Raw genomic sequence first — 26,092 nt, forward strand, 5'->3', positions numbered from 1 at the left:
GATAAGATGATTATACAAATATAACTGATTTAGAATCACTTTAGTATTTTGCAAAACATCCAATTTAGTGCATAACTGTTGAATGTAGCTGGGGCCCAGTGTAAAAAAGGCTCTCAAGTTGAAGGTGGTTTCCATATTGGTGGCAGAAGCCATCTCTACCTCTACCTCCGATTTGCTTAGGATCCCTTCACCAGTCAGGAGAAATAGCCTTTCTCTTCCTGTTCAAAGGCTCATGCATTTTTAGGTCCAAACTGGAAATTGTTCTTGCTGATTACTAACCATTCGGCTCACCCACACAACAGAAGAATCCAAAAAGTTCGAGCTCCGTACATCATCAAGCTCACAGGCCTTTCTTCAGAGCTTGATTCGCTCCCTAGGACCTTCCTCCATCACTCTGCAGTGCAAACTGGCAGAGGCAATTCCCACTAAAGGAAAAGGAATGTTTTGCTGCAAGATCTATTTTCAGTAAAGAAGGTTAAGTGTGACTTTAGGAGCCGATCACGAAGTACCACTCTAGGCAGCTGAGGGACTATCACCATGCTCCTGGGAACCAGCCCAGAAGGATGTATGGTTTGTTGGCAGCTGGGTTGGTGGGAAGTGAGCCATTAGAATAGGATCGCCCCTGAATTACCTGCTTGTCCCCTTCACTCATTTCTGTGCTCCCTGAGGTTAGTCCTATTTTATTCAAATTTGTCCCTCCATTTACTCAAAGAGTAGAATTCTATGCTTTAAATTTTCTGACACTTCAAGGAGCTTATCTATAAGCCCACTCTGACCTACAATTAGGCTGACTAGACCAGCTAATTGGGCTAATAGACATTTATTTATTTGTTTGCTCATTTGTTTCTTAAATTTTTTAAAGATTATTTATTTATTTATTTGACACAGAGCGATCACAAGTAGGCAGAGAGACAGGCGGGGCAGGGGGAAGCAGGGCCCCCACTGAGCAGAGAGCCCAATGCGGGACTCAATCCCAGGACCCTGAGATCATGACCTGAGCCGAAGGCAGAGGCCCAACCCATTGAGCCACCCAGGCGCTCTGTTTGTTTCTTTCTTTATTTTTATTTTATTTCATTTTGGATTAAAAGACTTTCAAACAGCAAATGGTCATAGTGTTACCCAGGGCCTCATTCAGGAAGACAGCTTCCAGCTCTATACCTTTGGGTTTTCTCTCGTGTTCCAGGACAGCCACACTGCAGGAGTTAATCAGCTCATCATGGCGTGTATCAAATGAGTGGTGTGAGTTGCCTGAACTTGTAAGTGTTTATTTTGTGAATGTGTGTTTCCTTCCAGGTACAGACCTGAAGATTGCTTCATTGTGGACCCTGATTTGGATCCCAAACGCTTTAGGATTAACAACATCCTGTTCCTCTTTCGAAACCCCGAATGTGCAAGGTAACTCGGTACCTACTGATGAAGAAATACTGCTCGGATATATGTAGCGATGTCCAAAGAGTTCTGATTATCCCAGAAGTTGCAACCAAGGGAGGACAAGTTGGCTGCCCTGTTTGGCTTAAGCTTTCTTCCCTGTTGCTGTCTTTTGTAGGCAGGGGGTCCCTGGGGATCCGCTTTGTGGATCCGCTTACCACGGCAGCCTCACACCAATCTCTAACACCAGTAGAGGAGACAGCAAATGCTCAGCTGACCACACTGTGGCCAAAATCGAGTTCTGTGAGCACTGACATGGGGCAGAAGGAAGCACTTGCCGGGCAAAAGTGACAGCCCCTGACAGCTGCTGTCACAGGAAACTGCCACTGAAACTGGGCCATGTCCACCCCTTTCTGAGGGAGCAGGACCATGTTCTGTCCTCTTCATATATGCTTGAGAACTCTGATTTTCAGGCAACACGTAACAGTAAACATATCTCCTGGGAAGAAACCCAAAGCAGCAATGAGCCCGTATATAGAACCTTCCTTACCCCTTGACTTGAAATTGCCTTCTTCTGAGACTATTTTTGAAGATTTGATCCATATCGATCCCTGCGCCAGAACCTAGGCCACTTTCCAGCACATTCCAGCAGAGCACTGCCGAGACGACCAGGCCAGGACTGAATACCACGGAGCAGAACTTAGCCAGGCTTCCCAGGGGCCCGGCTCCAGCCCGCTTCCTGCCATTTCAGGGTCAGCTTCTGGGACTGAATCTAGCCTGAGATTTGGGACAGGGCAGATTTTTATTTCCCAGACACGAGCAACAATCAATCTTAATTACCAAGGCTCCCCAACAGTGTCTAGCAACAGCAGACAGATGAACGTTGTAACACAAGGTATCAGGTGTGACTTCTGTCTTAAGGAAGTGGCTCAGGACCCCCAGATAATGAGAGAAGTGACCCACGGAAGTTCAAGCGGAGACAAGCACACTTCGGGTGTGATGGATTATCTTCACCTTTCCTCCTTGGGTTTCCTCCCTCTCCTTGTAGGAGACCGAGTCAGGATTCTGTGTGCTCTTCGTCCCAGTGTGATTCTAGTAAAGGTCCACAGAGTAGCAAGGTAAGCAAGGAATAGAGTATATCTTCCTGTTACACTCAGCGTTGGTTCAGAAATGGTGATTTGTCCCATGTGAACCCCTCCTTTGACAGAAGGTCAAGGTGGGGAAATTCTGTGTGTACATGTGCGTTTAAAAACTCGTTTTCCTAGAAAACAGTGTCTAAACTGTGCTCATCACTCATTCCCATGTTTGCAAGGCTTTCATATCTGCAAATCATCAACGTGTACTTATAAATAAAATAAATTTTAAAAATAAATAAATAAAATAAATTACAGATGCTTTTACACTTCTTAAATCATAAAGCAATTCTAGGCAATCTCTTTTGCTAAAAAGTAAACACATTTCACAGCACAACTTGTAACGCGCTGGATTTCAAACTCTGTTCTCAATCCCAGTTTTTATAGATTTTACAACATTACATCTCTAGGAGGATTTTGTTTAAAGGAGACTTTTTACCGCAAAACTTGTTTTAGAACCACTAGTTTTGTGGAAAGAATAAACTTTTAAGGATGTAAGAGTCAGACAGACGGAACACTTCAATCCCAAGTGTTCCTTTTATTTTCTGACTAGTTTTAGAGACATCACCTCATCTCTGAGCTTCTGTTTCCTATCCGTAAAAAAGGAATAACAAAGCCTAACTCACAGGGCTGCGGACAGAACTGGAGATCACAGACACCAAGAACTTAGCATGCCTTACAGATGGGTTACTCCTATCATTAAGCCCTACCTGAGCCACGAGAATGTGGCTCTCTAGGGTAATGAGAATGTTACCCTATTCGTGAACATGATGATCTCTGTGATACATTTTTTTCAGAATTAATTCAAAACTAACTGAAATGAATGCTTAGAGCCATCAAAAGAAATGAAATCTTGCCATTTGCAACGATGTGGATGGAACTAGAGGGTATTATGCTGAGCGAAATAAGTCAATCAGAGAAAGACAATTATCATAGGATCTTCCTGATATGAGGAATTTGAGAGGCGAGGGAGGGGGCTTGGGGGGTCAGGAAGGAAAAAATGAAACAAGATGGGATCAGGAGGGAGATAAACCATAAGAGACTCTTAATCTCACAAAACAAACTGAGGGTTGTTGGGGGTTCTAGGGGAAGGGATAGGGTGGTTGGGTTATGGACATGGGGAAGGTATGTGCTATGGTGTGTGTTGTGAAGTGTAAACCTGGCGATTCGCAGACCTGTACCCCTGGGGCTAATAATACATTTTATGTTAATAAAAATAATTTTTAAAAAAACTTTAAAAAAACCCTAATGCTTAGAAATGTAAATTTAACAGAGAACAAAGGTGCTTGCCAGAAGAGAGGGTTGGGGAGATGGGCAAAATGGGTGAGGGGGAGGAGGAGGCAGAGTGTTCCAGCTGTAGAATGAATAAGTCACAGGAAAAAAAAAAGATACAGCATACAGAATAGAGTCAAATGGTATTAGAATGGCGTTGTATGGGGACAGATGTGAGCATAGCATAAGGTAGAGACTTCTCTAGTTGCGAGTTGTACACCTAAAACTAAAGCAACAATGTAACATTGTGTGTCAACTATACTCCAATATTTAAAAAATTTTTAAAAAGGAATGTGAATTCCCCTGAAAAATCTACTCACCCAATGTATCTCATTTCTTTACAATGTCACAGAAATATTTTCTTGTTTTCTCCCCTAATTCAGGGAAGCAAACAGAGCATACACGACAATGAGGTTAAAGGTCAGTGTGAAATCACCCCTCCTGTTTGTAACAATTCCTTTGCAACAGGGATTTTAGGTTCTAGAATACTCTTAATGAAGGTACAGTGTGTTCTCTTTTTTAAAAAAATGGATTTTGCTTATTTATCTTAGAGGGAGAGAGAGCATGAGTTGGGGGAGAAGCGGAGGGAGAGGGACAAGCAGACTCCATGTTGAGCACGAAGCCTGACACAGGGCTTGATCCCAGAACCCTTGAGATCATGACCTGAACCAAAGTCAAGAGTTGGACACTTAACCTACTGAGCCACACAGTCACACCTACAATGTATTCATTTTGTGACTAAATATTGACATGTAAGATTCTGTATTCTAAGAGGTAGAATTTCCATTTTTAAATACTAATTCTAGATTTTTAAAAACCCAATACATTACTGAAGCTCTTAGTCTTCAGCCCATTTCCTCAAACTTATACTTGATTCATAAGCCATTTTGGACATGCAAGTCTTACACTGGATTTATATGGACTTTTCGCTGTTATATACAGGGCAGAGGCTTTTGTAATAGGGTCAAAATAAACTTTTCAGGCTTTTCCATTGATCCAGGATTCTGTTTGTGAATGCTTTTTTGTCCTCTGCCCTGAGTGAAGTTTGCTGGGGTTGAGAAACATGTTCTAAGAAAAAAGAATGTGTTGGTTTACTATTTTCCTACCTGCCTCCTCTTTTATAGTCTATAAAATTTGAAATTCCAAGTATTGTAAACACTCACGGTAGCTCATTAACTTTTCTGTAGGTGAGCAACATGATGTCACAGCGGGACCGCAACAGCCAGTGGACAAGAAACATCCTGCAGGCATCGATACTCAGCCCCCTGTCATTGTCACCGCTCATGAGGATGGACACCTCCGCTTTTGGAAGCTGGAGGTGATGGGGCCCATTGCTTACCTGGAGCAGCAGAGAATGAGAGAGATAGAAGTAGTACTTAATGAATCCTAACCTAAGGTTCTAGAGTACATCCACTTCTAGTATTCTTCAACCTTTTAGCCAAATTGCTGACTTTGCAGCCTGCTCCCTGAACGTGCTATCCAAACTTTACAACAGGCCATTTTGTAACTCAAGAGGTCAAAACTACTAAATTAACTATTTCAAATCTTTGCTTTTTTTTTTTTTTTTTTAAGGTTTTATTTTTAGGTCATCTTTACACCCAATGTGGGGCTGAAATTTATAACCCCCAAATCCTCTACGGACTGGACTATCCAGGCACCCCTAACCTCTCTTTTCTTTAAATCAAGCTATGACTACACACCACTCAATATTTCATTGGACATGTAAATAATATTAGAGGATATTAATGATATAGTAAAAGAATATAAGAACACTCAAGCGTTTGAATATCTATAAATTTTTAGTTATCCAAGCTATTGGAAGAAGTTATTACATCGTACTGTGTGTCCTTAAGTATTTTACCATGAAAAAATAACTTTTATTTACCAGAAGGTTTTAAATGACTTGGAGCAGAGTGTCGTGGAGTTTAAAGTTTGGAATATCAATAAAGACATGATGGAAGGAAGGAGGTAAACCTGGTGACAAGGAAATCATTAGAGAGGCTTGGGAAACTCAAGAAAGAGCAACTGTTCACTATGGCAGAGGGTGGGACCCTGCATCACAGAACAACACAGCTCTCTGCTGGGCAAAACGCCCAAGTCTACCAGTAGCTTGTAGCTTCTCAGTGGAAAACCCGTGCTTTGAAAATATGAACTATCAACAGCTTTCCCTGAGAGTACTGAAGTTTTGGAGCAATGCCAAAATAAGAGAGAGAAACAGAAGAAAGATTAGATCCAAGTAAATCTCAGGAAACGAGTGGCAGGTGCAAATTCTTTCTTCCGAAGCGTGGATATTTATTCTCTAATACGGTGTCTGTGGAAGTCCTTCCTGGTGTTGACTTATCCTAAGAGATGAAAAACAATCTGCTGAATTTGAATCTCTTACAACTCCTTGTCTTGCGCCAACATTCAACAATAGATATTTCTGAAAAGGCAAATGTAATAACATTACTGCTTGAAACAAGTGAAGTACACTTAAACCTGAAAATAATGTTTGTTTAGAAGGAAAACCTGTACCCAGAAAAGAGGTCTGAGGAAGTGCATGGAAACAGTCATAGGAGACGTAAGAATCACTCCCAAGTACAGCGGGGGTCTGTAATGATCAGAGTCTGTTGCTCTTAATTCATAGTTGTTACATCTTCATGAATATTTCATTTCAAGGAAACCAGTCCCTACAGATAATCTCAGTTAGTTTTTAATCACAAAAAAGAGTATCCTATTCCAGTTGTAGAGATAATTTTTAGATGGAATTTTTAAAGAGAAATTTAACTCCAATATTAATATTTTATAGAATTTATTATCCTACTTTATTCAGGGAAAACTGCTGAAAAATATGCTGCCTTTCACAAAACATTCTGCCATTTCTCTGACATCGCTGTGTACGGATTTGTGCAGCCGGATACTTCTGACCGGGAACGTGGGTAAGTCCAGCTCAGGGCGTCGGCACCGGGAAGCTCCCCCACCTGCTCGACCGAGAGGTGCAGACAGGATAACGCAGAGCTTTTATTGAGACAAAAGACTAAGAAGGATGCTTCAGCGTGAGAGAGTGTTAGGAACGGCTTGCTGAATAAATGGAACAATAAATGAGTGTCCTGACAACCTAGTCCATTCCCAGCTCTTTATTTAAAGCAAGACATCCTATTTTTTCTTCCATCTTTAAATGGGGTATGTTATTTTCCCCATCTTTAAATAGGACTACCTGTTCCCTCACCTTACATATGGGAAAAATATACAGTTTTCATTTTGAATCTTGGAAGTTATATTGCGTTAATCTTCATTATTAAGGGGAGTAATGGCATTAATTAGGAAAGGGATTCTTCTCAATAGGGGACTTTTATATTGATTGTTACAACTCATAGAGTTGGTCTTGACCGTTTCATGTAACACAATCCTCTCTTTTTAAAAAGAGATTTTATTTATTTAGAGAGAGAACAAGAGAGAATCTTTTTTTTTTTAAGATTTTATTTATTTTTTGAAAGAGAGAGAGCATGAGAGGTGAGAAGGTCAGAGGGAGAAGCAGACTCCCCATGGAGCTTGGAGCCTGACGTGGAACTCCAGGATCATGACCTGAGCCAAAAGCAGTCGCCCAACCAACCGAGCCACCCAGGCACCCCTGTGAGAGAGAATCTTAAGCACGCTCCACGCTCAGTGCAGAGCCCCACGCAGGGCACAGGACTCGATATCACAACCCTAAGATCATGACTTGAGAAGAAACCAAAAGTCGGACACTTAACCAACTGAGCTACCCTGGTGCCCCAACAATTCTCTTTTTTAATGCTGTATTTTCTTTAATTGTTTTAAATAAATCCTGAATTTTCTTCCTTGTCATCTCTCCCAACTTTGAAAGATTATGTGTGTATGCATGCATTTTTGAATTTTACTAGTGTTTAATTTTAAGTTCTTAAAAAAAAAAAAACACAACCAAACAAACAAGAAAAAACCTACCCAGTTTGTTAGAGTTTATACTGAAACAGCATCTTTTCAGTTAAACAAAAGCTTGGCCCACTTTACCTTTCTTTTGTTCTACACCCACTCCTTCACTTACCATTGGCCAATTTCCTAAACTTGAGATTTGCATGCAAGTTACTGCTGTTACCTTAATATTTAAATTTTACATCTTCTCCTTAAAGAACATTGTTCTCATTTCAAAACTTATTTTACCAAAGTCCCAACAAACCAGTTTGTGGCACCAATTAGTTCAGTCTTCTGGAGATTACAGAGAATTTTTTTTTATATTTATATTCAGTATAACCAGTAACTTTACAATATATGTTTAAAGTTATCTTTATTTTATCTGATCCTGTCCTGTATACTCCAATATCCTTATTCTTGAACTCTCTTATACGTCCATCTCTATGGTTTCTATCATTTCTGTTTACAGCCACCCAGAAAAATCTAAGGTCAAGCAAATTTATTCCTTTTAAAAAACATTTGCCTGCATATTTTTGCACGAACTGCACCTACTACGGCATAAGTTTTTTCTAGCAAAATACATAGAACTAAAATTTGACATTATCTACAGAATTCTCAGACGGCATCTCTGTCAGGGTTACTAAGAGGGAACCCCTCATTATCACAGAGTCCTTCTGCGTCTTGAGGTTTGTGTTTTTTGTTGTGATCCAGATAACTAGAGTGGGGTGGGTTTGGGATCCAATCAAGCTTCAGCTATAGTATAATTAAAGAAGACGTGTAGGTTATGACCTACGGCTTCCTAGTCCTGTGCTACTGTAGATGCTAACAGAGCTATGTAGTTTGCTGTCTAGTCACTGTTTTAAATCAGGAATCCTCGAACATTATTAGTTGTTGTTTTTTTGTTGTTAAATGGGCTTTTATTTTTTTAAATTTCAGCTTCAAGTTCACAGAAAAATTCAGTAGAAATTACAGAGTTCTCATACACATCCTGCCCTCACCCTCCCTAAAACAGTCCCCACCCCCCACTTTTTAAAAAAAGATTTATTTATTTATTTATTTATTTTTAAAAGTGTGTGCATGGGGCACCTGGGTGGCTCAGTGGGTTAAAGCCTCTGCCTTGGGACACCTGGGTGGCTCAGTTGGTTAGGCGGCTGCCTTCAGCTCAGGTCATGATCCCAGCGTCCTGGGATTGAGTCCCACATCAGGCTCCTTGCTCAGAAGGAAGCCTGCTTCTCCCTCTGTCTCTGCCTGCCACTCTGCTCTGTCTGCCTGTGCTCACTCTCTCTGACAATTAATTAATTAATTAATTAATTTTTAAAAATAAATAAAAAAATAAAGCCTCTGCCATCGGCTCAGGTCATGATCTCAGGGTCCTGGGATCAAGCCCCGCATCCAGCTCTCTGCTTGGCTGGGAATCTGCTTCCTCCTCTCTCTCTGCCTGCCTCTCTGCCTACTTGTGATCGCTGTCAAATGAATAAATAAAATCTTTTAAAAATTTAAAAAATAAAATAAAATAAAAAATAAAAAGTGCGTGCATGCAGGGGCTAGGGGTGAAGGGGCAGAAAGAGAGGGGGAAACATCTCAAGCAGACTCCCTGATGAGCGTAGGGCCCAACGGAAGAGCTCAATGGCAGCGCCCTGAGATCCGACCTGAGCCAAAAGCATGACTGGGGTGCTCAGTGGGCTGCACTCCCCAGGGAGCCCCTGGCTGCCCCCACTTTCAATATCCTGCACGAGAGTGGTACGTTCATCACAGCTGCAGCGCCTACAACAACATGTCAGTATCATCCAAAATGCGTGGTTCACGCCGGGGCTGTGTGTATTCTACGGGTTTTGACAGATGTCCGGTGACAAGCATCCACCATTCTAATACCTTAGAGAGTCGTTCCAGCAAAAATCCCCTGCGTCCTGCCTCTCCTTCCTTCCCTCCTCCCCAGCTTCTGGCAATTATTGACCTTTTTATTGCCTCCACAGTTTTGCTTTTCACAGAATTTCATAGTGGAAATTGCATAGTACATAGCCTTTTCCGACTTCTTTCATTTAAGAAATAACCCATTTAGGTTTCCTCCGTGTGTCTTCATGGCTTGAGATCTCGTTTAATGTTAGTGCCGAGTAAGATTCCACTGTCTGGATGGACACAGTTTACTCATCCATTCACCCGCTGAAGGACATCTTGGTTACTTCTACGTTTTGGCAATAATATACAAAGCTGCTGTAGACATCTGTGTGTGTTTGTGTGGAAAACAGTTTTCAATGCCTTTGGGTATATACCAGGGAATACAGTGCTGGATCATATAGTAAGAGCGTATTTAATTTTGTGAGAAACTTCCAAACTGTCTTCCAAAACAGCCATACCATTTGGCGCTCCCACCAGAGATGGACGAGCATTCCTGTTGCTCCACGTCCGTCTCAACATTTGGTGTCCTCGATTTTTTGGATTTAGGCCATTTTAAAAGCCTTGTAATGGTATGTCAGTAGAGAAATGCAAGTTAAAACCACAAGGAGATTATCTTTTCATATACTTTTTTGCCATCTGTCTATTTTTCTTGTTGAGGGGTCTGTGCAGATCTTTGGCTTATTTTTTAAATCAGGTTGTTTATTTTCTTATTGTTGACTTCTAAGAGTTTTTAGTATATTTGGGATAAGAGTCCTTTATCAAATATGCCTTTCACAAATATTTTCCCCCAGTCTGTGGCTTGTCTTTTTGTTCTCTCAATAGTGTCTTTTGCAGAGCAGAACTTTTCAATGTTTTAAAGATTTATTTATTTGAGAGACAGAGAGCACAGAAAAGGGACAGAGAGAGAGAATCTCTAGCAGACTGTCTACTGAGTGGGGAGACTGACTCGGGGTTTGATCCCAGGACCCTGAGATCATGACCTGAGCCAAAATCAAGAGTTAAACACTTAACCGATGGAGCTACCCAAGCGCACCTGGAAGTTTTCAGTTTTAAAGAAGTCCAGCTTGTCAGTGCTTTTGTTCATGGACTGTGGCTTTGGTGTTGTATCTGAAAAGTCATTGCCAAACCTGAGGTCATTAAAACTTTCTTCTAGTTCTATACTTACACATGTTACCCTTAGAATTGTTTTGAACTGGCTTATTTGTGTGCACGTTTATGTGGGAAAGGTGTAAGGTTTATATCTAAACTGAGACTTTATATCATGAATTGGTGTTGAATTTCATCAACTGCTTTTTCTTTTTTTTTTTTTGTTTCTTTAATTTTTTATTTTTTATAAACATATATTTTTATCCCCAGGGGTACAGGTCTGTGAATCACCAGGTTTACACACTTCACAGCACTCACCAAAGCACATACCCTCCCCAATGTCCATAATCCCACCCCCTTCTCCCTAACCCCCTGCCCCCAGCAACCCTCAGTTTGTTTTGTGAGATTAAGAGTCACTTATGGTTTGTCTCCCTCCCAATCCCATCTATCAACTGCTTTTTCTATATCTTTTGAGTGATCATATGATTTTTCTTCATTAGCCTGTTGATGTGATGGACTACATTAGTTGATTTTTAAATGTTGCCCATGGTGTATAATTTTTCTCCCTTTTTTTAGAGAGATAGAGCATGAGAAGGGGTGGGGGAGGAGGAGCAGAGACAGAGAGAGAGAACCTCAAGCAGGCTGCATGCTCATGCAGTATGAAGCCCAGCTCAGGGCTCGACCCCAGTGGCATGACCTGAGCTAATACGTCTTGGATTCAACTTGCTAAAATTTCATTGGGGGTTTTGTACCTATGTTCATAGGAGCCATTTGTTTATAGTTTTCTTATGATGTCTTTGTCTGGTTTGGTATTAGGACGTGCTGGCCACACTGAAGAAGCTAAGTAGTGTTCCCTTTTGTTTCTATATTCTGGAAGAATTTGTAGAGAATTGTTAAGATTTCTTCCTTGAATGTGTGTTGGATTCACCATTAAATCCATTTTTACCTAATGGTTTCTGCTTGAGAATGTTATTAATTACTTTAATTTCTTTAATAATATGGCCTACTCAGATGATTTATTTCTTCTTGTGTGAGCTTTGGCAGATTGTGTCTTTTGAGGAATTGTGCTGTTTCATTTGGGTTATTAAGTCTGTAGGCATAGAATTCACAGATTCCTTTATTATCCTCTTAATTCCCCCTGAGATTTTTTTTTTCTTAGTTAGCCTGGCTACAAGTTTATCAATTTTATTGATCTTTTTAAAGAACCAGCTTTTGGGGGCACCTGGGTGGCTCAGTCGTTAAGCATCTGCCTTTGGCTCAGATCATGATCCCAGGGGCCTGCCCCTCCCCTGCTGCTCTCTCACATGCTGTCTCTCTCTCTCTCTGTCAAATAAATAAACAAAACCTTGGGAGGAGAAAAAGCAGCTTTTGCTTTCTTTGACTTTTTCTATTGGGCTCCTCTTTTGAGTTTCATTGATATCCTGCTCAGATTTTTATTATTTCTCTCCTTCTGCTTACTTTGGATTATTTTTCTCTTTTTCACCTAGTCCTAAAATGGAAGCTTGGATTATAGCTCTTTCTTTTTTTCTAACATATGCATATAAATTGCCCTATAAGCACTGTTTCTGCTGCTTTACTCAAATTTTGATGTCATGTTTTCATTTTTATTTAGTTCAAAATATTTAAAGATTTCTCTTGAGGTTTTTTTTTCTATGATCTATAATTTAGAAGTATGTTATTTCATCTCTACTTACTCTAGGATTTTCCAGCTCTCTTTTTCTTATTGATCTCCAATTTATTCTATTGTAAACTGAGGGCATTCACTATATGATTTCTATTATTTTCAATTTGTTAAGGTATAATTTATTGTCCAGAATGTGGTCTGTCTTGGTGAATGTTCCATGAGAGCTTGAGATTAATACATGTTGGATGCAAAAGCAGTCTACAGATATTAATTATATCTAGTTGACTGACGGTGGTTTTTAAAAAATATTTTATTTATTTATTTGACAGACAGAGATTACAAGTAGGCAGAGAGGCAGGCAGAGAGAGGGGGCGAAGCAGGCTCCCCACTGAGCAGAGAGCCTGATGTGGGGCTCCGTCTCAGGATCCTGAGATCATGACCTGAGCCGGAGGCAGAGGCTTTAACCCACTGAGCCGCCGAGGTGTCCACTGATGGTGGTTTTGAGTTCAACTATGACTTTACGGTTATTCTGCCTGCTGCATCTGTCCATTTCTCATGTCCATTTCTCAAAGAGGGGTGCTGAAGCTTCCAACAATAAAAGGGCATTATCTATTTTTCCTCTCAATTCCATCAGTTTTCACCCCACCTAACTTCACACTGTAATGTTAGGCATGTGCATGTTAAGGATTGAGGTCTTCTTGGAGAACTGACCCCTTTATCATTATGTAATGCACCCAATCATTCCTGATAATTTCTCTTTCTCTGAAGCCTTCTCTGTTTGAAACATAGCTGCTCTTGCTTTCTTTGATGAGCATTAACACGGCAGACCCTTCTCCATCCCTTTACTTTTAATCTATAATGTGTCCTTATGTGTAAAGTGGATTTCCTGTAGGCAACGTGTAACTGGGTATTGTCTTTTAATCCACTCTGATAATCTCAGTCTAAGTGGCTTACTTAGACTGTTGACATCAAAGTGATTATTGATATAGTGAATTAATATCCATCATATTTCTTACTGTTTTCTATTTGTTACCCTTGTTTTCTGTTCTTACTTTTGTCTTCAACTCTCTTTCTGCCTTTTGTGGGTTTTTAAAAAATTTTTATCTATTTTAAAAATTTCTTTTCAGTGTTCCAAAATTCATTGTTTATGCACCACACCCAGTGCTCCATACAATACGTGCCCTCCACAATACCCAACACCAGGCTCACTCAACCCCCTACCCCTTTCCCTTCCAAAATCCTCAGTTAGTTCCTCATAGTCCACAGTCTCCCATGGTTCATCTCCCCCTCCGATTTCCCCCAATTCCCTTTTCCTCTCCATCTCCCCATGTCCTCCGTGTTATTCCTTATGCTCCACAAATAAGCAAAACTGTATGATAATTGACTCTCTCTGCTTGACTTATTTCATTCAGCATAATCTCCTCCAGTCCCGTCCATGTTGATAAAAAAGTTGGGTATTCATCCTTCCTGATGGAGGCATCATACTTCATAATTATATGGACTACATCTCCTTTATCCATTTGTCTGCTGAAGGGCATCTTGGCTCTTCGCACAGTTTGGTGACTGTGGCCATTGCTGCTATGAACATTGGGGTAGAGATGGCCCTTCTTTTCATCTGTGTCTTTGGGGTAAATACCCAGTATGCAATTGCAGGGTCATAGGGAAGCTCTATTTTTAATTTCTTAAGGAATCTCCACACTGTTCTCCAGAGTGGCTGCACCAACTTGAATTCCCACCAACAGTGTAAGAAAATTCCCCTTTCTCCACATCCTCTCCAACACATGTTGTTTACTGTCTTGTTCATTTTTGCCATTCTAACTCGTGTAAGATGGTATCTCAATGTGATTTTGATTTGAATTTCCCTGATGGCTAGTGATGATGAACATTTTTTCATGTGTCTGTTAGCCATTTGTTTTTGTTTTAAGATTTTATTTATTTATTTGACAGAGAGAGAGATCACAAGTAGGCAGAGAGGCAGGCAGAGAGAGGGGCGGAAGCATGCTCCCTGCTGAGCAGAGAGCCCAATGTGGGGCTCGATCCCAGGACCCCGGGATCATGACCTGAGCCGAAGGCAGAGGCTTTAACCCACTGAGCCACCCAGGCGCCCCTCTGTTAGCTATTTGTATGTCTCCATTAAGTGAACATTTTATATCATCCCACTTTCTTTTAGCATAGCTTTTCTTCACCTATCAATTAGATCTTTTTAAAAATTTTTGAGTGGTTTCCCTAGAGTTTGAAATAGACATTTACAACTAATTTATGTCCACTTTAAAACTACACCACCTCAGTGGTAGTACAAGTACCTTATAATAACAAAGTATTCCTAGGTTCTCCTTCTCATCCCTTATGTCATAGCTGTTATTCATTTCAAGCATCTATAAGATACAATTGTCAAATATATTATTGCTGTTACTGCTTTAAATACACTGCTGTTAGTTTTTAATTTATCTTCACTTATCCCTTTTATTATGCTCTCCTTTTCTTTATATAAATCTGAATTTCTTACCTGTATCACTTTCCTTCTCTTTTAAGAACTTCAGGGATGCCTGGGTGGCTGAGTAGGTTAAGCTTCTGCCTTCGGCTTAGGTCATGATCCTAGGGTCCTGGGATAGAGCCCCGCATCAGGCTTCTTGCTCAGTGGGGATGCTGCTTTTCTCTCTGTTTGCTGTTTCCCCTGCTTGTGCTTTCTCTCTCTGACAAATAAATAAATAAAATCTTTTAAAAAGAACTCTTAGTATTTTTTAAAAGATTTTACTTATCTATTTGAGAAAGACCATGCCTGAGTTGGGGAGAGGGACAGAAGAAAAGGGAGAAGCAGGCTCTCCACTGAGCAGGGAGCCCACTATGGGAGCCACTATGGGACTTGATCCCAGAACCCTGGGATCACGACCTGAGCTAAAGGCAGACGCTTAACCGACTGAGCCACCCAGGCATCCCAAGTACTTCTTTTTGATATTTCTTGCAAGGCATGTCTACTAGCAACAAATTCTCTCAAGTTCTGTTTGTCTGGGAAAGTCTGTATTTCCCCTTCATTTTTAAAGGACAACTTCACAAGATACAGAATTCTAGGTTGATGGTTTTTTTCTCAATCCTTAAATATTTCATTCCATTTTTCTTGCTTGCACACTTTCTGAGAAGTTAGATGTAATTCTTATATTGTTCCTTTATAAACAAGCTATTTTTTTCCCTCTAGTTTCTTTCAAGATTTTTTTTCTTTCTGCAGTTTGAATACGCTTAGATCTAGTCCTTGTTGCTTTTTTAAATCTAGTTTTGTAATTTGGGCTGTAGGATGATTCTCTGTAATGGTGCGTTTATTTCTATTTCTTCTACCCTGACATCTAGAAGAACTCTGAGTATCCACAACAATAATAAGTCATAATGAAGTTGCCATGTATACTCAACAAAACAGGATTCCTACATAGAAATATTGATAACAGTTTTTTCTTTCATTTCATTTCTGGTTTTTCAGATTCTGTTTTATTTACTCTTATAAATGCCTAAGTCAGATTAGTTTGGTGGTCTGGGTAGTATCTGCTTAGGTAACATGGTATCTAACTAAAGATTCCAATGTTTACATTTTATACAGAAGGACATGTTATCCTTTGCAGTATTAGTTCCTTCCTGGATCCACCCCACGAAGAAAAGGTAAGAACTTTAGTCTTAGTTTAATTCATGAACCAGAATATACTAATTAACCATTTCTCTGTGCTAGATATGACAAAAGACAGAACAAGACATGACTCCCTACTCTTGAGTCATATCTAATACTATTGAATCTTTCTTTTTTAAGATTTTATATGTTAATTTGAGAGAAAGACAATGAGAGAGAGCAAGCATGAGAAGAAGACGGTCAGAGGGAGAAGCAGACTCCCCAGTAAGCAGGGAGCCCCATGTAGGACTCGATCCTGGGACTCCAGGATCATGACCTGAGCTGGAGGCAGTCACTCAACCAACTGAGCCACCCAGGCACCCAATACTATTGAATCTTAAGAGTACTCTTATCTTGATGGGCACCAAGAAATGTATAGAATTGTTGAGTCATTAAATGGCACACCTTAAACTAATATACCATTGTATGCTAATTATACTTAAAATAAAAACAGAAACAAGAAACAAGCTACGTGCCAAATAACAATGGTTTAGTGGTAAAAAGAGAGGATGAGTGAGGAAGGAACCCGCAGTGAGCTACTTTAGGTCATCTTCATGTTTTCACTTACTTGAGAGAATTTATGCCGAATCCTAGAGCTTGAAAGGGTTCACACGTTGTCTAGTCCTCTGTAGTCAGTTTATATAGCTTATATATCTTCACAGAAGGAGATTCTATAACTTTTCCTTGCAAGTCTAATCTGTGTCCAACCATTATAATAAAGTCATGGGGATGAAAAGTACAGCATAGGGAATACAGTCAACGACGCTGTAACGACTTTTGAGGGTGGCAGATGGCAGCCATGCTTATCGTGGTGAGCGCTGAGTAATGTACAGAGTTGTCTAATCAGTGTGTTGTACACTTGTAACTAACATAACATTGTGTGTCAACTATACCTCAATTTCAAAGAAAGAAACTCTTCCTCACATCTAGGCTAAATCCTCCTTGTAATTCAAACATGTTTTATGCTCTTTTTAGTGTTAATGCAATGTAAATGTCACCAGTCTTATTCATAACTATTTAAATATGCATTTTTGTACAAATGTGGATATACAAATATAGCTACATATGTTATAAAGACTCAACACTAATTAAAGGTTGCAGCAACGAAGCACTGTTTTACCCTAGGCTTATTTCCCTTTACGTTCATATTTCAAATCCAAAAAGCAAGCAAATAGCAATTTTTTTGCTTTGGGATTATAGGCAGTGACATATGGTTACGTAGATGAGGATTGGATTCCTTGCAGAGTGTCACAGAATGGTTACTGTTTCAAACATTATTTCATTTGATCCCTAGAATTTTCTTTTTGTTTCCAGGAACAAATCAGAGTCTTATAATGTTCAGATGTTTAGCTTTAGTATCATTATCTCCACTTTGCCCAGGGGAAATCAGAGACTGGCTTGCCTAGGAGCACACAGACAGGTAGTGACTAAGCTGGGGCTAGAACCAGGCTTCTGATCCTCAAATCTAATATTCCTCCCTTATATATAACCCTCCCTGCTATCAAATAGAAAACAACGTTCAGGGACGCCTGGGTGGCTCAGTGGGTTAAAGCCTCTGCCTTCAGCTCAGGTTGTGATCCCAGGATCCTAGAATCAAGCCCCACATCGGGCTCTCCACTTGGCGGGGAGCCTGTTCCCTCCTCTCTCTCTCTCTGCCTGCTTGTGATCTCTGTCTGTTGAATAAATAAATAAATAACATCAAAGAAAAAAAAAGTTCAAACTCATGAAGCCTAGAGTTTCATTTATCAACAGCTATAACTGGCCTACAGTCGAGGCATGTTGTGAGAGGAACAAAAACAAATAACATTCTTGAGCCATGTATAGGTGGAAAGTTATCTGTTTTCTCTAAATTGCAATGATTATCATATTCCATTATTAATTTTAAGACATAAAAATATGACCCAAAGCCTATAGTTTTGTAAATGGACTTTCCATAAACTGGCAAACAAGACCTTTACAGACCTTTAAGAGAAAAATCTTAAAAACAAAGCTGTAACATAATATTGAATTAGACTTAAAGCATTTTTACCAACTTAAAAGCAAAGACTTTAATCACTTAATTGAAATTCTTCTATAGTCAATCTCATTTCAACGTTTTCTGGATGCGGACAATGTATTTTTTCACTTCGTACATGTCTGCCTATTTACAAATATACAACAGAGGGGCACCTGGGTGGCTCAGTGGGTTAAGCCTCTGCCTTCTGCTCAGGTCATGATCTCAGGGTCCTGGGATCGAGCCCCGCATCGGGCTCTCTGCTCAGTGGGGATCCTGCTTCCTCCTCTCTCCCTGCCTGCCTCTCTGCCTGCTTGTGATCTCTCTCTGTCAAATGAATAAATAAAATCTTAAAAAAACAAAACAAAACAAATATACAACAGAGTCTGGTTACAGGAGGCCTCGCCTCTGCACAGACCAGTATATACCATGAATGAAGCCAATTGCAGTTATAGATTACAACTACAACCAAAATCTAATAGGTCAGTCTATACATAAGGTGTTAGTTATTTTCTTTATCAATCATTCATAAATAATTAATAATTAGTTATAAATATACCTATACTACTAATTAATAATTAACAATTATTAATTATTTAAAAGATGCTCCATGTAATAAAAATCTTCTAAGAGATAGGATAGTCAAAATCTGCCCACCTAAAGAGAAATCATTCTTATGATAATATACACAGGTCTACAGGAAAAAAAGTCTTTGAGCAGTGTTTTTCTTTTCTTTTTTTTTTAAAGATTTTATTTATTTATTTGACAGACAGAGATCACAAGTAGGCAGAGGCAGGCAGAGAGAGAGAAGGGGAAGCAGGTTCCCTGCTGAGCAGAGATCCCGATGTGGGGCTCGATCCCAGGACCCCAGGATCATGACCTAAGCTGAAGGCAGAGGCTTTAGCCCACTGAGCCACCCAGGTGCCCCTGAACAGTGTTTTTCTAAGTACAGGTCATAACCCACTTTAGGGTCATAAAGTCAATTTAGGGGTGGTGACTGTATTTTCATTAAGAAAAGGTAATAGAGTGGAATGCAATGCAGCAGAACAGACTAGACAATAGCAGCGTGCAGAGCACTGAGTCAGGTTAAGTATATGTGTGTGAATGATACTGAAACGCATTCAGAATGCATGTGCAGGTATTTTATCTGTTTACTGGATCATGAAGTAAAATATATTTCTTACTGTAGATATGGCACATAGTAGAGAAACACTTGCCTTAGAGACAAATCCCATTCCAAGGCCAAGAAAGAGCTCTTGGATGCCAAGATGTTCTTGACCAGCTACGAGACAGGAAGAAGTAGGAGAAGGCAGATTTCCCCCTGGTTTTCTAAGAACAACTTGAGGGAGCTGAGTCAGAAAGCCAAGAAATGTAGGAGGAATTGTGTCTGGCCTTGGTTAGAGTCTAAATGAGTAGGAGACTCGTAGGATAACTCCCAAGCTGCCAGAATTCTAGCCACACAAATGCTCTAGGTAGATGACCCAGGAAGAAGTCATGTTGATCTGGGATCATCAGAGAAAGAAAGGGAACATGCTCGAAGGGGACGCTGGTGCAGAGCCAGCTCCCCAGTTGGCAAATCTAGGGTTCTACACTTGAGAATAACACACAACTTGAAGGAACATACCAATCAAAGAACAAAATAGCCAGGGCTATCTCTGGATAAAATTTTAGGCTAGAAAGTTTTGCCAGCCTCCCCTTTGGTCCTCACCTTTCATCTCTGCTCCCTCCTGCTCCTGATTCCACTCTGCCTTGGCCTCCCCAACACCTCTCCTCCTAAGGCTTTTCCTTCATCTGCTCATCTTGTAATCCTCAACTAAAGGCACTGTTAATCCTCACTTAAATGAAAAATTGCTAAAGACATAAGATCTTGGGGCGCCTGGGTGGCTCAGTGGGTTAAAGCCTCTGCTTTTGGCTTGGGTCATGATCCCAGGGTCCTGGGATCGAGCCCCACATCGGGCTCTCTGCTCAGCGGGGAGCCTGCTTCCTCCTCTCTCTCTGCCTGCCTCTCTGCCTACTTGTGATCTCTGTCTGTCAAATATATGAATAAAATCTTAAGAAAAAAAAAGACATAAGATCTTTCCTCTCTGGGATATGTGCAGATTAGCAGACACCAGGGAGAGAGACGACATCTTGTACAGACGTCCACACCATTCACTCATACACTTGGCTCATTAGTGGTTAATGGTTTTGCTCAAGATTGGATTTTGATCAGCATATACTTATTGCAAGGGATATGTTTTATTGTTGCTCTCTAGAAATTGAAGCAGCTGCTTGTCTGGCGTGCTCATTCTTTAGAAATTGTTCAAGTAATCTATATAGAAGACAAGCAATTGGTGCTTACTGCCTCCATCGATGGCTCAATAAGGTATGGACGTCCATATTGTGAACTTAAGGTTTGGAGCATGAGAAGTCAAACTTTGGGTCTAAATTTCAAATATATATATATATATATATGTATGTATATATCGTGAATACACTCTTGATTGGGTAATTAAAATAAATAAAATCATGAACAAAGAGTCGCATGCACAAAGGGCCATGGTTTGGAATTCTTTTCCATGCCCAAGGAGATGAGATGCCCTGCTCATCTACACTAGAAGTATAACAAATACGTAATTAAATGTGTTTTTTGGTGGACTCATTTGGAAATGTTAAGCAAGATAATTATCTCAGAGAGATAGACCCACACCCAGGGAGGGCCACAGGAGACACAGGGTCAAAAGTCACAAAGAAAATAGTAGCAAAGTGCTACTTAATGCTGAGAAAATGGGAGTGAGCTAACGTTTTCACAGACAGTGGGATTGATTTTGCAAAGTCTACTTGTTTCTCATCACCTGGATAATGCTAAGTTTACACACACACACACACACACACATTGACAAAGAGAAAGGAAACGTCATGACACTTTGTGAGACCAATTGCTGCATCTTAAAATGCCTCAAAATCATGGTGATGAATTATTCTCTTGGGAGAATAAAGTCAGGAATGATCAAGAGAGGTAGAGAGACTTCAAAGTGTATTGGAGAGCTCAAACATAGTGAAGGCCAAAGGAAGGAGTATCTGGCATTGTATAAAAGACCCTGTGTGGACCTGAGACTGATCTGGATCTTCGCCTTGAAAGAGAACAGCCACCAACGGACTGTAAGCGAAGGACTGACATCATCTGATTTACATTAAAATAATAATAATAATATGTAGGGAATGGATTTCAGAGCAGCAAGGTGGGAGCAGAGAGAACAGTTTGAAGTCTGTGCCGACGGCAGTGGCCTGGACTGGGGCAGTCGCAACTGTGCCGCAAGGAAATAGTCTGGGTCTGAGAACGGTCTAGGAGGTAAAATGTGGGAGACAGAAACTTTAACTGAAAGGGGAGGTAAGCGACAGATGTCAAGAATATCTCCTGGCTTGTACAACTCAGTGAATGTTGGTACCATTTGGGAAGAGAGGGGGCGCCCAAAGAGGAAGATATTTTTAGTGTGGAAGAGTGAAGGTCAACTTGTAGAAATGTTGAGTTAAAGGTAACTCTGTGAGGGTAAGGTCAACCTGGGGTCCATAGAGCTTTTCCTCAGCCAGAAAGGGAATCTGTTGTTTTATTCATAGGAAAAGTTAAGGACATGACATTTCATTATTATAGATGGTTTTCACGACTCTGTCCCTTGGGTCTCTGTTCCAGCTTATTTTCAGCTACCTGTCAGCAGAAGTGCTAATTGGGGAATGGTAGCACAAGCACGTACACACACCCCCCCACATGTCACATGTGCATACAGTCCCGTTGTTAAAAGCCGTCCCTTCTCAGACCAGTCACCCTTGGCACGGAGAAGTCACTTTCAAGATTCCTTCAAGTGAAGATCTCCCTGGATACGCAGCTCAGAAAAAGTAGCTCTATGAATAGCTCCTTCAGAGACGGTTCTCTTCATAACTAAGCTCCGTCCTTTTGTGAACACTAGCTGCCGCTCTCTAGCAGGGTAGGCAATTTTAACACTAAATCTTTCTTGTCAAAGAGATGAGGATTTTATACTGTAATAAAGGCTTAGCTCTTGGACAGAGGCTAGAAGGGGTGAAGATCTGTATCTGAGGCACAGGAAATCGGGCTGCGAGGCGGGACCAATTGTCTAGGAGAAGTCCACATGCCAGAGCAAATGCCACAAAACCAAGGAGAGCAGAAGCTGCTTCAGGTCTGGCCAAGAACACAGGGAGTTTGGAGTTGTCCTGAACATAGTCCTTACCCTCTAACTTCCATGCTGGAAGGGCTGCTCCATTTCACTTTGGTCAAGGCTCCAGCAAGGGCACAGTGTTGATAGAGTGTTGGGGAATTCAAATATGTAGGGGATATCAAGTGTTTATGCTACATTCTTAGGATGCTGTCAGATGTGAGCAGTGCTGACTGGATCCCTCTGCTGTCTTCTCCTCAATGGCTGCCCCCTGGACCTGGGAAACCACTTGGACTTTGTGGAATTACCTCTTAACTCATTTAGCTTGTCCTCCTCATGGGTCATGATGACTGTGTCCATTGTTTGCTACTCTGAGGTTGAAATCAAGATATAAAAATCTTCCACAAAGCGTTTTGTCTTTCTTTGAGACCTAGAGCACATACTCTTGCAAACAACATTCTGTAGTACTTTAAAGCAAGTAGCCTGCTAGAGGGACCTCATACACTGAACCAATGGAAAAATAATAAATACAGATGGGAGCCATTTTTTCTGCCATTTAAGAGCTCAGTCCTAAGAAATTAGTATGGTGTTTCCTTAATAGTAGGAGTTATGGACAGAGGTTGAGAGGGTGTGGTAATAGGAAAAGAGTCCGTATAAAACCCATCCCACAAGTTCTCCTGATGTGGATACAGAGGTAAACAGCTGAGATGTAGCCCACTCAAAGGCCTAATTCAGCTAATACCCAGCCAGTATGGCTTCTGATCACCTTGGATGAACAGGGTTATTCTAGGAAATATCTGTTCCTTGAATGGGTTTCATAAGTACAGATTCAAGTTGACAGTTCCTAAAATTGTTGTAGATTAGAATTTTAACTTAAAAAAATGGATCTGCTCTGATTACTTTCATGTATTTAATAGGAAGAGTTCTAGCATCAAGCTCCAAATCCCTAATGTATCAGTGAAAAATCCATATAAATGATCCAATAAACAGAATAACTTCCACTGAATTCCAGCCACTTTCTTCTCCCTACCTTTGCCTCTCCTCAGGCTCTGGCATGCCTTCAGTGGTCATTACTGTGGGTATTTTGGACAGCGAAGAATGTTCGAACTATCACAATCAAGTGATTTCATTTTGCCATGTGATGTTAACGAATATCCGGTAGAAATAAAAGAAGAAAACAAGTTCACAGAGAAGAAGCAAAAATATGAATATCCTCTGGTATTTGACCGGCAAAAGTAAGACCATTGTTTTTGTTTTTTGTTTTGTTTTGTGTTGTATTGTTTTTATTTTTTTAAAGATTTTATTTATTTATTTAACAGAGAGCGAGAGATATCACAAGAAGCAGAGAGGCAGGCAGAGGGGGAGGGAGAAGCAGGCTCCCTGCTGAGCAGAGAGCCCGATGTGGGGCTCCATCCCAGGATCATTACCTGAGCCAAAGGCAGAGGTTTAACCCTGTGAGCCACCCAGGTGCCCCATGTTGCGTTGTTTTTAGATGAAGAGACAAGAATTAAACTCTTCCGCCACTGTGACGCTGGGCTGGATGTGGAGAATTCAAAGGTGAACAGTCCAGGGCTTTTCAATAATGTCACAGTCCAGGGGAGGGGAGAAATACGGAAACAAAAAACTATAATTAAATATAATGGTATTTCTAAGAAAATTTAATTCTTAAGATAATCACAGAGGAATTAGGGGATATAACCAAACAAAGAGGACCAAAGAGGCAATTTTGGTATTCTTTGCTTAGTTGAATCCTATTTAAGGAAAAGCACTAATTAATGAAACACTATGATACATCATCAAGTTTTTCAAGACTTGGCAGTTCAGTGAGCCAACAAAGAAGACATGGTAGGAAATAGAGCAAGGAAAGTTTGTAGAGGCCAAATCACAATGGGCTCTTGGTATGGGCCAACATAAGGATTTTAAACCTTAGAGAAATCACAAAAGAATACACAAGAAAAGGGTCTGAAGAAAAGGATAGTGCGTTTGGTTTTGGACAGGTTTAAGTTTAAATGCTTGTGAGACATCCAAGTGGAGATATTTAATGAGCATTAAGATAGACTCACCTGGATGCCAAAAAGAAAGCCACAAGCAAGTGCTTGAGAAAAAAATAGGAGACATGAGGTGACAATCCTTTAGGTTACTTTGTAAGGAAGTCAGATAGCTCTAAATTTGAATAAGAGTGTGATTCATGGGCTTGATTGTGTCTCAGAGACATGACCATTGCTTAAAGTCTTGGAGGAAGAAATAGTTCCTCAGGAGGAAGTAGGGAGTTGGTGGAAGGTGTTTTGTCCTTTTGTAATGTTCAGTTCTGGTTTTGATTGGATCTTTGTCATAATGGAAGAGATCAGTGCTCATTTGAGTTCAACATCAGCAAAGCCTGGTGGATAACCTCAGGGGACCAGTCCTACCTGGACTGGCAACATGGAATAAATTAGGCCTGGGAAAACTGACTAGATGAGCCCAAAGTGGGAAGAATCAGAGGGGATTATCTAAAATAAAGTCCTTTAGGAAAATCCCGAGTGGGTCAAAGCTAGAGAGACTCAGTGCCATTATCCAGTCCAACAGCTGGTAGAATAAAAAGGAAGAGAAACTAAGAGTCACAGTCAACATAGAATTTGGATTAAGACAGGACCAGTTTGAGAAAAATCAACAAGGATTCCAAGTGGCTGCCAAACCCTGCTGAAGAGCTCAAGACTAGCCAGCAAGAGCCCTGGAGAAGAAGTCTTGCCAAAACGTGAGAGGTGGTGTCATAGAGCCAAGACTCCAAGATGTAGTAAAAGTTCACCAAGCAAAGTTGGTCATTCTCCCTTGGGTAATTGCTGAGCCTTGACCGCAACCATCTGTCTTAGTACTCAAAATTGTATATTCTAATTTGGTCATATGCATCTCCTTCACTAACTCTGTGAGTTCCTTGAAAATTAAGACCATGTTCTGTACATCTTTCTATACCCAGGTCTTAGCTTACTGCTAAGCACACGGTAGGCACACCCAGGGTATTCAAGTGAGCCAATAGGGAGTGACCTAAGGGCAGCCATAGCATCATCAGGACTGGTGCCATGGGAGCCAAAGAACCAGGGACCAAAGAAAGAAGGATGTAATGGCTATTTGTTTAGTAGGCAAAGGATAAAAGATGTGGGTATGCGCTGAACAGTTTTCTTTGTATCTTTTTATGCAGATGGAAAAAAATGAGCTCAATGTCTTTGCTTTTCAAACGTACACCTCCCAAGGCCTTTGAAGTGGATCATGACTTTAAGTTTTTCAAGTCTCTTTCTTCTCCCAAGGTAGCCATGAAACAAATGAACAAAAAAAAAAAAAAAAATCCCAAACAAACAAGAGAAAGCTCTTGGCTTTTGTTTTCCTGAATTTAGATCTCCCCAGTGTATTAGCTTTCTATTGCTGCTCTTAGGAATTACTACATATTTGGTGGTTTAAACACGAACTAATTATCTTACAATTCTGTGTGTCAAAAGTCTGATCTGGTTGTGCCTGGGCTAAAATTAAGATGTTGCCAGAGCTCTGTTCCTTTCCTGGAAGCTCTAAGGGGAGAATCTCATTGCTTTAGTTTGTGGCCCTCTTCCTTTGTCTTCAAAGCCAAAAATATGGTTTCTCCCTGATGGTTTCCTGGGGGTCACAAGTCTCCAACCCAGCAGGAAATGTTCTCTTCTTTTAAGGATGCTTGTGATGAGATTGGGCCCCCCTGGAAAATCCATCTCCAGGTTTCTGACCTTAATCACATTTTGCCAAGTGACGTTTTGCCAAGTGAGGCCGTGTAGTCATAGGCTGGGGGTGGGGAAATAGGGTGTGGACATCTTTGGTTGCCATGATTCTGCCTATCACGGACTGACACACATCAATGCTGAATTAGGGGAGAAATGGGTCCCACTATTCATTCTATTTCTTTTTTTTTTTAAGTATGCTTTTTTTTTTTTTGGGAAAGCGAGAAAGCAAGCACAGGCAGGCAGAGGCAGAGGGAGAAGCAGGCTCCTCGCTGAGCAAGGAACCCGATGTGGGACT

General features: G+C 40.6%; 1 protein-coding gene across 3 annotated transcripts in view; it reads left to right on the forward strand.

Moving 5' to 3' along the window:
• The window catches only part of WDR64 (WD repeat domain 64), a 140,455-nt gene that overhangs the window by 106,317 nt on the left and 8,046 nt on the right, over nt 1-26,092 (forward strand). For all 3 annotated transcript variants that reach the window (XM_004756758.3, XM_004756760.3, XM_004756761.3), the window contains 9 exons: nt 1,294-1,395; nt 2,417-2,486; nt 4,157-4,193; nt 4,961-5,091; nt 6,586-6,691; nt 15,875-15,933; nt 20,186-20,295; nt 23,125-23,313; nt 25,254-25,359. In XM_004756758.3, the coding sequence (XP_004756815.1) occupies nt 1,294-1,395; nt 2,417-2,486; nt 4,157-4,193; nt 4,961-5,091; nt 6,586-6,691; nt 15,875-15,933; nt 20,186-20,295; nt 23,125-23,313; nt 25,254-25,359 (910 nt within the window). The remainder of the gene's footprint in view (nt 1-1,293; nt 1,396-2,416; nt 2,487-4,156; nt 4,194-4,960; nt 5,092-6,585; nt 6,692-15,874; nt 15,934-20,185; nt 20,296-23,124; nt 23,314-25,253; nt 25,360-26,092) is intronic.

Source organism: Mustela putorius, unplaced genomic scaffold (assembly GCF_011764305.1).
Source record: "Mustela putorius furo isolate JIRA1106 unplaced genomic scaffold, ASM1176430v1.1 tig00000785_pilon_pilon_pilon, whole genome shotgun sequence".
Classification (NCBI taxonomy): Eukaryota; Metazoa; Chordata; class Mammalia; order Carnivora; family Mustelidae; genus Mustela; species Mustela putorius.